At 43.8% G+C, this 15179-nt stretch overlaps 2 protein-coding genes across 7 annotated transcripts in view; one reads left to right on the top strand and one right to left on the bottom strand.

Annotated features, from left to right (window-relative positions):
• The first annotated feature begins 112 nt into the window (after window positions 1–112).
• UBXN4 (UBX domain protein 4) lies at window positions 113–13281 on the top strand. 3 transcript variants are annotated; one of them, XM_083841307.1, is made up of 13 exons: window positions 113–278; window positions 4208–4310; window positions 5200–5228; window positions 5870–5988; window positions 6482–6653; window positions 7081–7183; window positions 8506–8560; window positions 8708–8872; window positions 9946–10073; window positions 10876–10978; window positions 11320–11451; window positions 11790–11998; window positions 12658–13281. In XM_083841307.1, exons 1-13 carry the CDS (start codon window positions 197–199, stop codon window positions 12794–12796), a joined length of 1539 nt encoding a protein of 512 aa, XP_083697433.1. In that variant the 5' UTR covers window positions 113–196; the 3' UTR covers window positions 12797–13281. The 3 variants fall into 3 exon arrangements, with proteins under 3 accessions (XP_083697433.1, XP_083697434.1, XP_083697432.1); XM_083841308.1 differs by having other exon boundaries at window positions 7078–7183; window positions 11928–11998; XM_083841306.1 differs by having other exon boundaries at window positions 7078–7183.
• The window catches only part of LCT (lactase), a 23328-nt gene continuing 21145 nt past the window's right edge, over window positions 12997–15179 (bottom strand). For all 4 annotated transcript variants that reach the window (XM_083841249.1, XM_083841250.1, XM_083841248.1 and 1 more), the window contains one exon: window positions 12997–14487. In XM_083841249.1, coding sequence (XP_083697375.1) covers window positions 14276–14487 — 212 coding nt within the window. In that variant the 3' untranslated portion in view covers window positions 12997–14275. The remainder of the gene's footprint in view (window positions 14488–15179) is intronic.

The following is a 15179-nucleotide window of genomic DNA, read 5'->3' as shown; positions in this document are numbered from 1 at the left end:
GCCCGCAGGCGCCAAGATGGCGCCCGCCCCTTCCCCCGCCCCGTCCCGGCGCGGCCGGCGGGCGCCAATCAGGAGGCGGCTTTCGGCGCACGCACGCGGGGGGCTCTTGGGGGCTGTTGGGAGGGGGCGGTGCCGCGGCGCATGCGCCCCGGCGGCGGCGGCGGCGGCGGGCCGGGTGCGGGGCCGGGCGGGCGCCATGTTGTGGTTCGGCGGCTCCATCCCGGCCGCCATCGCCGCGGCCAAGCAGCGCAGCGCCGTGTTCGTCGTCGTCGTGTCAGGTACCGGGGGGGCGGCGGCGGGGGGCCGGGGGACGGGGGGGGCTCTGCCCGGCCCGGCGCTGCCCCGGCGGCCGGCCCGGCGCGTTGTGCTGTGTCAGGGCCGGGCGCTGCGCCCCCGCTGCCCTGCCTCGGCTCCCTGAGGGGACGGCGGCGCCTCACAGAGCCCTGACGCACGGCGGCTCCCCGGGTGCCCGCAGAGCGGCGTTTGGTGCGGGCAGGGAGCGCCCCGCTGGAAACCGGGTCTGGAAAGGCAGGTGGTAGGCGAGAAGGAGCTCCCGGACAGGTGCGGGGCGACACCGGCATCTCCGCCCTGCAGCACCGCCTGCTGGGACCCGCTGCCCCTCGGCGTTACGGCTTTCTGTCGGGTTTCTCGAATATTTCAGATCCGTGGAGGTTTTTGGTGGTAGCTCAGAACCCAGGGCTGCTTTGGACTCGATACGTGTGCGCTGGGGGCTGAGAAGTGAACGTCGCGACTTGTTTACGGTGTTTTGGTGAAACTAAAACTCTGCGCAGAGCCGTCCTGTTCCCTCAGATGTGGCTGTCGGGCGGGTGGATGTGGAAATAGGGGATACGCAGAGTGCTGAGGAGCTCATGATTGCAGGGATGTAGCCTAGCTTTGGTATCGTAAGTAACGTAAGAATGTATGTTTGTTTTTATAAGCTCTGCAGAGAGGGGAGTGCTGCTTAGGGAGGCCGTACCCCCACGATGACAGGTCGGAGCCCCGCTGATGTCCCCTAGGAGCAGTGGGATGGGGCAAGCAGCCGGTGCCGCAGCCATGGTGGGGGAGTGGGCAGCCCGAGAACCTGCTTTGACACCCCGTGTGGGCACAGGGCGCTCGAAGGATGCCGGGTGCCAACACTTCGTGCTGGCAGTGGTTGGGGTCGTTGCTCAGGTGGATCCATGCTGACAACCCCACGCTTGGTGGTGGCGGTGGCCTTGGGTCTTCGCGCTGCGCAGTTGGCCAAGGGCATAGAGGAAAAGCATTCAGGGCAGCTTTCTGTGCAGGAATGCTACTTCCAGACATGCTCTGTTCAGCTGTTTTGTGCACTTTGCCCAATAATATCTACGTGGACAAAACATTAATAAAGGGGAACAGTTAGTAAGAGAAATGGCAACTATAAATCAGTTGTGATTTTAGGGTGGCCGCTGTGATGGACAGTTATTAGATTCAGTCTTGATGGAAATTACTGAAGTCTGTTAGCTTCACTTTATTTGCTTTGGTTCCTGCTACCATCTGTCTGTGCCTCTCATCCTGCTCCCTGCACTTCTCTAAACAGGCGCTAGAAAATGAAGAACTGGATTGTTCATTCTGATTCTGGAATATTTTCTAGCCAAGCAAGGAATAATGTAGCTGTTTATCTTAACGATGAGGGGGTACTGTGTGAGACTGCAGTTGCACATTGTTCAGCCAGTTTTTTCCTTTAACGTTTTTGTTCGCAGCTGTAATCCTAACACTTCTAGTTTAGTTTTTAAACCTTTATGGCATAGTTCTGATGATGCGGTTGTGTGAGCTTATTAAAGGTCCCATCTCTGGTACCTTCCATCTGGTACCTTGGAAGAGGTTCTGTAGGTGATTTTCTTGCCTTCAGGGTTAGAAGACTCCTTTAATGGTTAGAGTTACTTCATCTGAAGTTGTGGTTTTTTGGGTGTTTGTTTTTTTTTATTAAACTTCCTCAGATGCCTCCTCTGTTCTGACTGAGGTGTTTGAGATTATTGTTTCCAAAAGTTTGGCATGTTCTGATAACAAAAATACCAGGCCACTCACAACCAGTGCGTTTTCAGAAGTGGAAAAGGAAGGGGAACGTGTAGAGAAGACTTGAAGCTAGAATGTTTGTTTTTAGAAACGTTTGTAGAAATGGTTTTGCTTATAACTTTATTTTTAGTTGATTTTTTTTAACAGAACGCTGATTTTTAATCCCAAGTTACTTGTTAGTGTTTTCTATCCGAGCTGTATCAAAGCACTCTTCAAGTTGGCTGTGTGGGATGACGCGAGGAGGAGGAGGTGAGCAGCTCAACGTTGCAGCCCGCTGTCAGTCCCAGAGCAGGCAGTGCTTACCCCTACGGGGTAGTTATGAAACGGTGAACGTTTTGCGTGAAGTCAGCTGGACTCGTCGTCTTCTGTAAGGGAAACATTTTTCCCTGATGACTGCGTGCTAAACAAGCTGTAACTTAGGACGTTGTGAATTTTGTCAAGTCCTCTTGAGCTCGACCTCGAGTCTTCTGATGTTTTTTGTGCTTCGTTTTCAGGGTGTAGTTACTGCTACAAAACTGTGACAAATGAACCTTAGCCCCCAAATGGGACAGGGTTATTAAATCAAAAAGCCATGCGAGTGGTGATTCTGCGGGTAGTCACAACATTAAACGGTGCTCCGTGACATACAGTTCTGTAAAACATGAGTGACCAGCATTTTCGTTCCCGGGGCACATCTCTGAGGTTGTTCTGTGAGTGATCCCCAACCTGCTTTTGTCTTTCAACATTCTTTCACCAACTGCAGCAGTTGTTGGGATGGACAAGTTAGCGTTAGGCAAGCTCTGAGATATTTTTAGTAGCCTAATCGGATGAGCACATGTGCTCCGAAGAAGTGTGTGCAGTGCAGGGGCTGCCGGTCCCTGAGCATTTGGGAACGGGGAGGAGGCTGCGTCGCTCTCGGCACGGCAGCTGCATCCATCGGCCGCAGTGGGAAGTGCTGCAGCTACAGGAGAACGAAAGGCTCCTATATAAAGCATCCAAATGAGTAACTTGGGGTGTACAGCCTAAGAGCAATAGAGACGAGTACTTTCTTAGCGTCCACAGTCCTTCCAGTGAGAAGCCACGTTTCCAAAATCAGTGTATTTTAGATGCCTTTCTTGCTGAGCAGCGTTGTGGCCGGCCAGCCGTAGCCTTGAGGGAGCAGGGCTTCACAAGGGAGCTGCACAGAAAGCTCTGATCTTTAACGAGTGAAAAGCACTGCATGAAATAGCAACTGGGATGAAACAAACAAATGGTTTGTTGTTGTCGTTGAATAACGGACTTGTGTGCTGGAAGCCAACGTGTGACTCAGTTCTTCATCAAGAGCACAGGCAATCCCAAGCTGCTAGGAAGTACTAGAAATGAAAGATAAACAAAAGCTTGTAGGTCAGTTTGCTTGTTGAAAAATAACAAACGTTCATCTGAATGCGTTTATTAACCCAAGTCCTCACTAAACCGGTGCTTTGGAAGGTAAAAGGATGATCGGCATTGTTTCACCTGGTTAAAATACCATCCCGAGTGTGCGTCCCCAGAACACCTCCTGTTTTCCTGGCTTAAGTAGCTCCCCTTCTACTGCTGATCTTGTTCCGGTGGGCTCCTGACTCCTTTTAAACAAAATAAATGTATTTTTTAACATTATTAAACTCTGAAGCTGAATTTTGTTTTGAATCTCGTTTGCTGGATTATGTTTTCCAAGGGGTGAGAAGTGTAGTTCTACCTCTGTTAGCAGCTGCTGCACCAACACGTATTTAAATTTGTAAGGAAGGGCGAGCAGAGGATGGTAGGTCAAGGCTAATGCTGGGGAGGCGCAGTGGTTCGCTGACTGCTATGAGCTCTCCTCACGTATTACGAGCAGACACCAAAGCAGAATGTTAAAGCATGAACATATTCCCTGTAACGTGAAAGCAAGGCCCAGCACAAGTTGGGCAGTGAGATGATGCAACTGAGCTGATCTCCAGACTCGCGATCAGTTCCAGTCCCTTTATCCCTCCTCCGTCTGTGTTGTACAGTCCCTTTTGCTCACCTGATGCATCAGCTGGAGTGAATTGCCTTCAGATTATAGTGAAAAAAATCAACCCCTCTGAAAATGATTTTGAGAGACTTTTGCAAAGCTGATTTCAAGCAGCTGAAGCAAAGCTTAAATCAGACAGGAGCTGTTTGTTTGTGGCATGGTTAACTTCACGCGTGCTGCGTTTTGCAGGTGAGGATGAACAATCCACCGAGATGGCTGCGAGGTGGGAAGATGAGAAGGTGACCGAGGCTGCCTCAGATGGTTTTGTTGCTATTAAAATCGACACCAAAAGGTTTGATCCTATTCTCATTCTGTTTCTTACATGATCTTCCTTTGATGATGATGAAAGTAGAAGGCTTTTGAAGTCCTGTCCCTGATTTGAAAGTAGTCTAAATAGCATGTTCCAGAGCCTAAGTGAGTTCAGTGCTCCTGAAGCTACTGCAGTCAGAGAAAACTCCAAATTTCCAGGTTTCCTGTTACAGTGTGCAGAATATTCATTGTGTATTTCCTGCTGAATTTCAGTATTAGAATACTAGAGTATTAGAATATAGGAAAGAATATTTGAGGACGTCCTTTGTCAACAGGAAAAGATGGCAAAAAAAAAAAAAGGCCAAGTAAAAAAAAAAAAGGAATCAAAACGCAAGTACTCGCAAGGCAATTCTTGGTTTGCCCAGCTACGTCATGAATTTGAAAATTCTTAGGAATTCAGTAAGAATGGTCTGTAAGGCCCTGGAGAAAATGCTTCTCTTTTGCAACACACAATGCAGAACCAGTAAGGTTCCTGGATAAGTTACTCAGTTTGTTAGTATGAGCACCCCAGTTCTTGTGCAGAAAGCATGCTGACGTTTCCAAAAGTTGCATTATTTTGGAATGCTCTGTAGGCATCTTAGAAGAATTTATGTCTTATTTACACACACTAGACTGGATTTTTTTTCCTGAATTGCTTCTTAGCATCGCTTCCATAAATAATAATCCGTAGTCAACTGTGACAACCAGGGATTGTCACCATGTCAACACTTATGCAAAATGTTAATGAGAAGATGTGAGTTTTTTAGTGTTCTCTCAAGTATTTAAATAGTTTTGTGTGGTGGTAGGACAGTTATTTTTATGTTGAAAGACTTAATCTAAAGTTGTTGCAAAGTGATTGCTGCTTCTAAACATGCATCTTTTCTTTCAAACAGCGAAGCGTGCCTGCAGTTTTCTCAAATTTGTATCCTTTGAAAACAATTTAGATACCGCACTATGATCATAGATAATTGCAATCCACAAGTTAATACTGTTCTTAAGACAAATAATTACAGGCAGTGTTATTAAAAGTACTTCTTACTGCACAAAAATGTGTAATGGGATGTGTAGTTCAGAATTGCAGAGGAGGAGGAACAAGTGAGTTGGGCTCTGTCAGATACGCAGGTATTTGATTAGGTGAATGCCTGTTACACAGGTTGTTGTTTATAGCTCAGAAATGTGCGTGATGCTGAGAAAGAGAGCGCTGTACCTTGTGTGCATCATCGTGGCATTGTAAAGATTTCAGTGTTATCTACATAAGAAGTCATCTCACTTTAAAACAAAATCTTTCAGTTCCAAAGTGTAGTTGGTTGGATATGTGTGTGTTGGAGTCATTTATTTTGGCTCAAAACAATTTCAAGGAAAAGAAGAAATACCAATCAGTTGTACGCAGTGTTTTCCAGCATATTTGATAGCCTTTTTTCTTTCTCCTCTGGCACTTACTACTAGTAGCAGGTGGAAATAGAGTATTGGGCTAGAGGATGCTGTACAAAGGACTTCTGCTTTTGCCTTAAATGTTACTCTATAAATTTTTGTTGTTTGTTGCCCTTAACTGTAGCTGTGCAGATCCTGTAGTGTGTGTTCCATCCAGTTTTTTTATAGGAGACAATGGAATCCCTCTGGAAGTAATTGCTGGCAGTGTTTCTGTAGAAGAACTTGTTACCAGAATCCATAAAGTCAAACAGGTAATGCTGGATCTTTCACATGGATATGCATGCGTGTTCGAGACAGGCCCTTAGCGTGCACCTTGGGGAAGTCTGAATTACTGGGTTTATATCCCTCCAACAACAAACCCAGCACATTTTAAATTCAGTACAGAAGTTGGAACAGGTTTGAAAGCACTGTGCAGAAATGCTGTGCTATTTTTTGTTGTTTCACAGATTATTTTGTTATATTAATTTGTGTAACACCTACAGAAATGAAGATTATCAAGAACCCTAAACTGGAACATGCGATGTACTATAAGCATAGGTAGTTTTTATCACTTTGATTTCAATTGTGAGACTACAGTTAGGAAAAAATGTAATATTTTGTGTCACACTGAGCAATATAGGATAATTCTAGTTTTATATTTTAAATAGGAGTGATTCTCCAAAAATAATTTAGTAGCCTTGGCTTTTGAACCTGAGGAAAACATCTGAAGTTTCATTGTCTGGCTTTTTCACCGCAATTTCCTAGATGCATGCAGAAAAAGGGCAACCTCTGGAAAATCCAAGTCAGCCATCTGCTCCTCCATGTTCCTCATCTCAATCTGATGGTGCTCCAGAAAACGTGCAATCCACAGCAGCGGGGTTCTGTGACTCTGCAGAGTCCGCTACGTCAGAGACAATAAGGCCTTCTGCTGGTAATGGTTAGTATTTTTACCAAAATGATATGTGATTTGCTTGGAAATTGCTTTCCTTGTCTTACATTGTTATATGTTACATAAAAGACAAAGTGGACTTGCTGAGGAAAAACTTGAGTATAGCAGATCCTTCTTGCAGAACTTGTCGTTCTGCTCCTGTTGTAACGCGTGAGAAATACCCGGTTTATAGCACAACACAAACTGTGTGTGCTGTCTTGTGATAGGATTCGGTAAAAGAGGTTTCTCTGGGTTAGGAACCTGAACCAAGAGGAGGGGGACGGGGCCCAAAGAGTTTAAACAGCAGAATTTCCTGTCTTCTGGAGATGTTCTAGCTGCTGCCAGTTACGGCTAATGATGAGCGTTTAATAATGCTTTTGTGATAAGAAGCATACCTTTTCTCTTGTGCGTTACCTTCCTGTAAATCACTTAGAAGATGGAGCAAATTCAGGTCAAGCAAGCCAGGAAGCTGCTCAGTCCTCAGATGCACAAGCGAGTGGTGCTCAGCCCGCGAATGACCTTGCACTCAAAGTAGAAAGGTAACTCTTCTTTTGTAGAGTTCCAGTGTACTGTATTTGTTTCTTGGGAGGCACTTCTATTTTTTTTTGGATCAGACAGGCTTAATTACAGGATTTTGGTGCTGATTCTGTTGTCATCCAGCAGGCATTTATGTAGCCTTATCTTTGTTTGGATGTTTGAGATAATACTAGGGTTGATACAAAAACCAACTTTTAAATTAATTTCTCGTGTACTCTGAAGGAAAAGGGTGATCTGGAAAATTAATATTGTCATTACTTTGATACAGCTGTGCAATTATTTTGATAGAACTTGAATTCAGACTGTTTTGAAGGAGTTAAAATAGTGAACGGAAAGTATCTGTAAGACAGATACTGTTTATAATATCCTACCTAAAACCAGTAACACATACATAGTAAATACATTTTAGTAGTATAAATCATCGTATTTTTAAAACTTCATATTTAATTTCAGTGTTATTCCAAAGAAGTTGGACAGTAAATGTAATTTTACTTGCAACTGCTAAGAAATGCACTGGCAAGACTGATAAGAAAGTCAATATTTTAATATAGATGCTAACGTTCCTCTTTTAAATGTGCATTGGTCTTAAATTGTACCGTATTTGCATACACCTAGAGCATTTCTTTCGGATGGAAAAAAAGAGAAGGCTCTGTGGTAGTTACCATTTTCTTTTAAAAAAGCAAAAGAACAGCCATTGTATAAACAGAAAGAAATTTCTCCTGTTATCAGACTGCTCATGTTATTTGGTCATGCCTGTTCCCAGACTTGAAATATGTTGCACCTCAGTATGCTTTTTGAAATCAGTCCTCATTCTAAGGCACCTTTCTGGGGAAATGAGACACACACATGTGCATCTGTATTACAGCTGTGTGCTATGTGTTACCTGTTTTCCAGTTTAGGAAGTGATGTGCAGAAGAAACCCGACAGGTTAAATAGTTATGAACAGATTGAGAGTTGCGTGGTGTTTCTTTTACCACAGATCATAAATAGTATTGCTTATTGTGTGTATTAAAAGGTGATTCAACCATAAGGATATATAAAATTATTCATTTTTCTGAGCAGAAAAGGATAAAAGGAACGTGTTAGAACTACCATTTAAAAACTGGAAGTTAGGGGGTGGATCCCCACCTCATGGTTTTATGGTCTGTACAGCCACACGTGGATGGATCATTATTACTCTTACACTAGGGGTTAGCAATGTGTTACTGTTCCTGTTCGTTTTCATGAGCTTCCTTCTTCTGTGATTGCAAATGTGTCATCAAAAAAAAAAAACTAATAGTAGATACTGTGATTTTAAGACTTTTCACTTTGTTTGTAAATTTAGGATAACAAAAAAGCTTGAAGAAAGGCGAGAAGAGAAAAGGAAAGAAGAAGAACAGGTAACATAAAAATGTAAAAGTGCTTGCAGTATTTATTTAGATACCCATATTTGAATAAATGCTTAATTCCTGTTAAAACAAATACATTTCAGTCTTTTCCGAGGCAATTTTGTGGTCCTGTTTTTATTGTCTCTGTTCTTTATGCAGAAAGAAATTAAGAAAGAAATCGAACGGAGAAAAACTGGTAAAGAAATGTTAGAGTACAAAAGACGGCAAGAAGAAGAATTGACAAAACGGATGTTAGAGGAAAGGAACAGAGAAAAGGCAGAAGAGAAGGCAGCCAGAGAGCGTATAAGACAACAGATTGCAATGGTAAATTTTGTGTTCTGAAAGATAGCTTGCTGCTTCTCTCTCTTGCAAGGGCCAACAGCGTACTAAAAAAGTAAACTTTCTTGTTAGGAGAAACATTGAAAGATCTTCATTTTTTGTTTGGAATCCTGTGGCCTTGTGTGGTAACAATCTGCGCATTTGTGGTTTTATAGTAGCACGTGTTGTGTATAAAATGAAGCTGCTGCTTTCATGTTCGTGGTGTGTCCTGGTTTCAGTTAGGACAGAGTTAATTTTCTCTTAGTAGCTGGTAGGGTGCTATGTTTTGGATTAGGATGAGAAGAGCGCTGATAACATGCTGATGTTTTAATTGTTGCAGAGCAGTGCTTACACCATGCCAAGGACTTGTCGGCCTCTTGCTCTGTCCTGCCAGCGAGCAGGCTGGGGGTGCAGCAGGAGCTGGGAGGGGACAGACCCAGGACAGCTGACCCAGATTGGCCAAAGGGGTATTCCATACCATCTGGGGTCATGCTAAACAATATATAGGGGTGGTCTCTCAGAATGAACATACCAACTTGTCTTCTACATTGTTGGAGCCAGGTGGTGGATTATCATTAAATATTAAAAAAATATATACAATTTAACTGAGATCTGAAACAGAAACACAGGGAGTACTTAATTGTGGAGCATGCCAAGGAATGCTGGCTTCAAAATGGCGGGGGTTATTTTTTGTTTTAAGTTTGTATCTATACACAAACACCTATATATACAAGCAGTTCACAACAATTGAAATTCCCCCTCATTTCTAAGTTTTGGTGTAGAAAACTTAGAACTGCAGCAATGCAACTTGTCGTAAGATTTTTTTTCCCTTTCTCTTCCCTGGAACATTAAGCTTCCATGGGAGGACCATCTGTTAACTACATGGATGAAGTGACTCATTGCAAGTGTGTGTCATCTCAACAGGGGATCGTGCAGTTTGGAGCGAGCACAGCTCTGCAGCCTGACAGTCTTTCCTCCTCATGTTGGTGCAGTTGGGTTTTCAGTACAGGCTGTGCTTTAGTGAGTGTTAAGCTACAGTTTATGGTAAAAATGAAGTTTTCTGTTTGGTCTTTCCAAAGGATCGTGCTGAGAGAGCGGCTCGCTTTGCAAAATCAAAGGAAGAAGCAGAAGCTGCAAAAGCTGCAGCTCTTCAGGCTAAACAGGCTGAGCTAGAGGCCAGAAAAGAAGCATCTCAAAAGGAACGAAGGTGAGTTGTTGGAGAGAAAGCAGAAGTGTGTATTTTGGGGAAGAGGTTAAAAAAAAAAAGTTTACATAAGCTTCAGAAAATTAAATAGTGTATCCTAACATGTTAACTGATGCTATGTTGGAGGGTTTAGTGACATAAAAAGTAGCTTTCTCTTGTAATGTGTACTCATAGCTATCTCCGTGAATGTTACATTCTCTGGTAACTTGCATTGTGTAAACATTTCTGATGGTGGTGCTCACCTCCTCTTCTTGTGTGTAGTAGAGAAGAGCTTTTTCTGTCTGAGCCTTGATTCGAATGCCGTGCACAACAGGCTGGGCAGGGAGCTGGATAAGGTGGCCGTGTCAGAACCATGCCTGAGCGCATGGTGCAGGCCCAGCAGTGCAGCTGGGCACCCAGTTGGCTTGGAGCTGTGCTGGTGCGGGACCTTAAACAGAAACGCTGGGCCTTAGCTAGTGGAGAGTAGGTATTTGCCAAGCCAGTCTAAATGTCAGTGCCCTCATAGTGCAACTTCTCCAAAAAAATAAAGAAAATAAATTTTTAAAAAAAAGTAGTAACACAGGCTACACAAAATCTTGTGTGGTTTGTGTTTCTTTCATGTGTTTGCTAAGTTCTGCATGATCAATATAAGCATCCTGTTTGAATATTGGGGGGTCTTGGACTCTGATAAAAATGCAGAGGAGATGTGTTGTGATATGTAAGCAGGATCCAGTGTGGATCCAAATTTGTAAACCATCTGTGCTGCCCGAAGTAGGATGGCTGTACTGATGTGCTGACTTGACTGACTGTGGTGCATGTCCCGCAGCCTGGTAGCCAGGATTCAGTTCCGCCTGCCAGATGGATCTTCCTTTACTAACCAGTTCCCCTCCGAAGCACGGCTGGAAGAGGCAAGGCAGTTTGCTGCACAGGTAAGTCAGTGTCTCATTTCCTCAGCGGCGTGCTGATAACAGTGTGGTGGAGCAGCAACTAGTCGGTGATTGCAGTGGGATTGCCACCAGCTGCTTGCCTTTTTGTTTGTTTGAAGGGGGGTTTGGTTAGCACCCTTTTCCCCTGCCACCAGCTACCTTTGTATAACTGCAGCACGTAACTGGTGAGATGTAAGATAGGAGAAATTCTCCATTTCTTCACGTGGAGATCGTCATTTTGATAAAGAACTCTCGGTCAGTAAAGCAAGGGGTGCTCAGCTGGCAACTGTGCGATTGTTGGAAAGTGAGCAGTTAGAAATAAAGCATTTTCTTTGTTTTCACAGACGGTTGGTAATGCTTACGGCAATTTTTCGCTGGCGACAATGTTTCCCAGAAGGGAATTTACCAAAGAAGATTATGGAAAGAAATTACTGGAGCTAGAGCTGGTTCCCAGCGCTTCAGTGGTGCTGCTGCCGGTAGGTATTGGGGTTTCATTTGTTTGTTCCTCGCTTACCTGCAAGCAGCGATACTGTTGCTGTCTAGCTGCTTTTAGTCAGCCGTTAAAATACTTGGCTTGAATTTTGGTCATTCCTTTGGCTAAGATTGCATAATCGGGGTAATTTTGGTCAGGACTGATTTGGAAAAGGACTTTTTTCTGAGATGGATAGGCGGTGGCATTGGGATTTGTTTAATGTGTAACCAAAGGGGTTCTTTCCTCACCTCTACTGAACTGCTTCTAAGTTCGGTATGAAGTACTCTGTCTAAACGAGTAGAGCCTTAATACCTGACACGTTTGCTCCGTGTTCACATCCAGGCGGGAAGACCGGCTACTTCGGTTGTTCAGGCTTCAGGTGGTGATCTGTGGAAGTTTTTGGGCACAATACTTTATCCCCTCTTAGCAGTCTGGAGATTTATTAGCAACTTCCTATTTACAAGTCCACCTCCCCCACAGTCTGCTGCGAGAACCGCTCATCAGCAAGACCATTCAAATCCTTCGAAGCCCAGCAACAATGAGCAAAGCAGGTAATCAAAACTGTTTCGGGTGGCCGTTTCTCAAAATACTTGTTAGAAATATTTTTGTCTCATGTTGGAGAACTGCATGTCTGTCCCTCTCTAACTGCTGCTCTGTTCTGGCATTTTCTGACCACCATCCTTCATCTGGCTAGAGGATAAACTGGTGGCTGCTAAACTGCACTGCAGCAGTTTAAAATCAAGAGGATATCTTGATTTTTGTGTGTGTGATTAAGCAAACGCCTTACTGTTTGCTTTGATTTCCAACTACAGAGTAGAAAAAAGCATTGTCTTGCAGTCATTTATGACTAGGGAGTTCAGCTGTAGCTACAGTTCTGGGCGTCACTTGAGCCGATACTGTTTGGAGGTGACATGCTGATTTTCAAAACTTTGTGTTGTTACGGTGTGGCTGTACACAAAACGCAAGTAGAGCAGCTCAGCTCTTGCACGTGAAGCAGCCGCGTATCACCTCATCCTTTCCAGGGAAAATGAGAGTCTGTCACTTTGACTGCTAAATGCCAAATTTTCAGCTGGGGATAGCTTCCCTGTAAACCAAAGGGCTGAAGAAACCTGTTCTTGGGGAGAGAGAAGGAGGAGGCCTTGCTTGCCCAAGAGAAGCCAATGCAGTAAGTAGGGGAAAGTGTCAAACCTCACTGTCATTTGTACCCTAGGCAAACAGTCAGGAAACGAGTCATAGAGAAGCGGGGGGAAGACTTCAAAAAAGAAGGCAAAATCTATAGACTGAGGACTCAAGATGATGGAGAAGATGAAAACAACACTTGGAATGGAAATTCTACACAACAAATGTAGTTTTGAGTAACTGCAGTAACCCCTGTCTGGCTTTTTTTTTTTCTCTCCTTAATTGATCTAAGTCAACTAAAGCTTCTGGACCAGTGGGGCTTATTTCACACCAAGTGAGTTACTTAATTCTTATTCCTGCAGGGGAGGATGGAATAAAGTTGCCTAAGTCAGAGAAATCAAGGGGGTGCAGCTGAAGCTTAGAAGGCAAGTTAAGACTGAAAATCTACATCAGCTTTAATAATCAATACCCTACTGCCCTTAGGAAGGCACTTTTTAATCTTTAAATATTCTGCTACATAAATTTAAGGGTCAGATATATTAATATAAAGGTCACGGGAGGGGAATGACTGGTTAAAATGAGGGTTTCAGAAGCATTATAAGTAGCAAATCAGGTAACTAATTTATGTTTAACTTTTTTCTTGCTTCTGCAACTGCAGGCAAAACCTTGTAGTTTTTAATTCCCCAAGCACTCAATAAAATATTTTCCAGAAAAACGTAACTGTCATTTCTTGTAACGTTCCTCTGAAGTACTTGTGTCACAACCAAGTAAGCAGCTAGGCTTAGACACTAAAACTTAAAATACAGTGAGCAATCTTTTTCATAGAATCATAAAGGTTGCAAAGACCTTCAAGCTTTTTGTTGCAGTTTAAAGGATCTTACTCAGGAGTTGTTCCTCTTGAAATCTGGTCAAACGTGTATGAAAGGGTTTTGCATCTAGAACATGGCACAGGGAGGAAAGTACTTTCTTCTTTCTCACATAAAATAGAAATATTGCTGGAAAGAGGGATTGTAATAGAAGAGGAGGGAAACTTATTTTGGAAGTGGGAACAAAGCTTTCCTATGTGGAATTGTGCATTTATACATTTATACTTTTTGTATAGCCCTAAGCATTGCAGGTGTTCTGTGCTGCTTCAGCTTTCTATTTAAAGATGCTTCAGTTACGTATCACACTCTACAACTGTGAAGGCAGAGGGCTAGGCCAATTTTTGTTTTTTAATAATTTATGATAAAATTTGAAAAAAAGGAATTAGAAAAAAAAACATGCTGTACAGTAGCTGTGAGAACAATATCCTCCTCCACCTGTTTTTACCAGCCCTACCTTGTCTTCGAACCATTAAGATTCAGTAGAGCTTCATGGGAACGCTCTTGGATGCCTTGAAGAGACCAGCAGGACCCCAGGGAAGGTGATGAAGGCGAGCAGATGAATGGTCAGGTTCAAAATCCTTGCACAACTTGGAACAAGCTATTTTAGTTCTGATTTGAAGAAATCAAATCAATAACAGCTGGGAAAAAAAAATCAATTAACAGAATATTTTTTTTCTTCATATTTTAACAAACAACAAAAAGATGGGGCGCCATCTCTAAGGCTTCCTTCCCCTCATTAAGGTGCAGTAGTACGAGCACTCGGTCTCTTTATGCTGCTGTAGAATACAGTGTGATAGGGTTTCATTGTTTCAGTCTGTTCCCCATATTTAAACCAGTTGAACTTCACATTTTACTAAGTTCCATGTGTGATTGTTTACGGGATTTTTTGGATAACATTCCGTACTTATACGCAAGAAGAGCCAGGCCCAGCGCTCCAATTCCGCAGAGAGCAAAAAGCACATATAGCGCGATTTCTGCACTTTGTGACGTTAAATCCAAGCCCAGGAAGCGCACGCTGTCAGCCAGTCCTCCTGCCGTGGGGACCGTTGGTGTCACTGTGCAGGGGAAGACAACAAGAATTAGTAGCCGGCCTGTTGTGAACTTATTCATGTATGTGTGCATTGCTTCTTCCTCCCTCTGCGGGAGGTTCAGCGCTGCTGGGCAGGGCCCTGGCTGTAGCCGTAGGTCTTTGGGATCAGGGACTGACACAATTCCAGCTCAGGGTAAAGGCACAACCCAGGGTTAATAGGGAGCTCTTGAGGCCAGAGGAGGGGCAAGTGTTCCCCAGCAGTCATGGCTAATAAAGATGAACCTCTAAACACCCCCAACTGACAGGGGTTGCCATTCAGTTAACGTACTTAGCCCAGAGAACACAAGCAATGAAAGTATTCCCCCTGCCTCTTAGAATGCAATCAAAATTGTTTTTAAAAAAATACTGCGGGACTACTGGATGGGTGTGACTGGGGAAACATCCCATTAATCAGAGAAAAGTAGAATGGCCTAACTCTTTCTTTGCTGTGTTTTCAGGACAGGCACGTAGCTAGGTGCTACCCCAACATCTTTCAAAGTTATTCTGGCTTTGCAAACAGAAGTGACCTAATTCTACATGACTACCTTAAGTCCTAACAAAGGCTGACAATCAGGCAGTTTGCTACCAAAGCCCTTAAAAAGAATATTGTAGAAAAGCTGGGGTCTTTTAGGACCACAGATTACGGAAGGTGTCTGGGTTTAGTATCAGATGCGTGAT

The sequence above is a fragment of the Anser anser genome (assembly GCF_964211835.1).
Source record: "Anser anser genome assembly, chromosome: 6".
NCBI classification, from domain to species: Eukaryota; Metazoa; Chordata; class Aves; order Anseriformes; family Anatidae; genus Anser; species Anser anser.
This window is presented reverse-complemented; position numbering and strand designations above follow the sequence as displayed.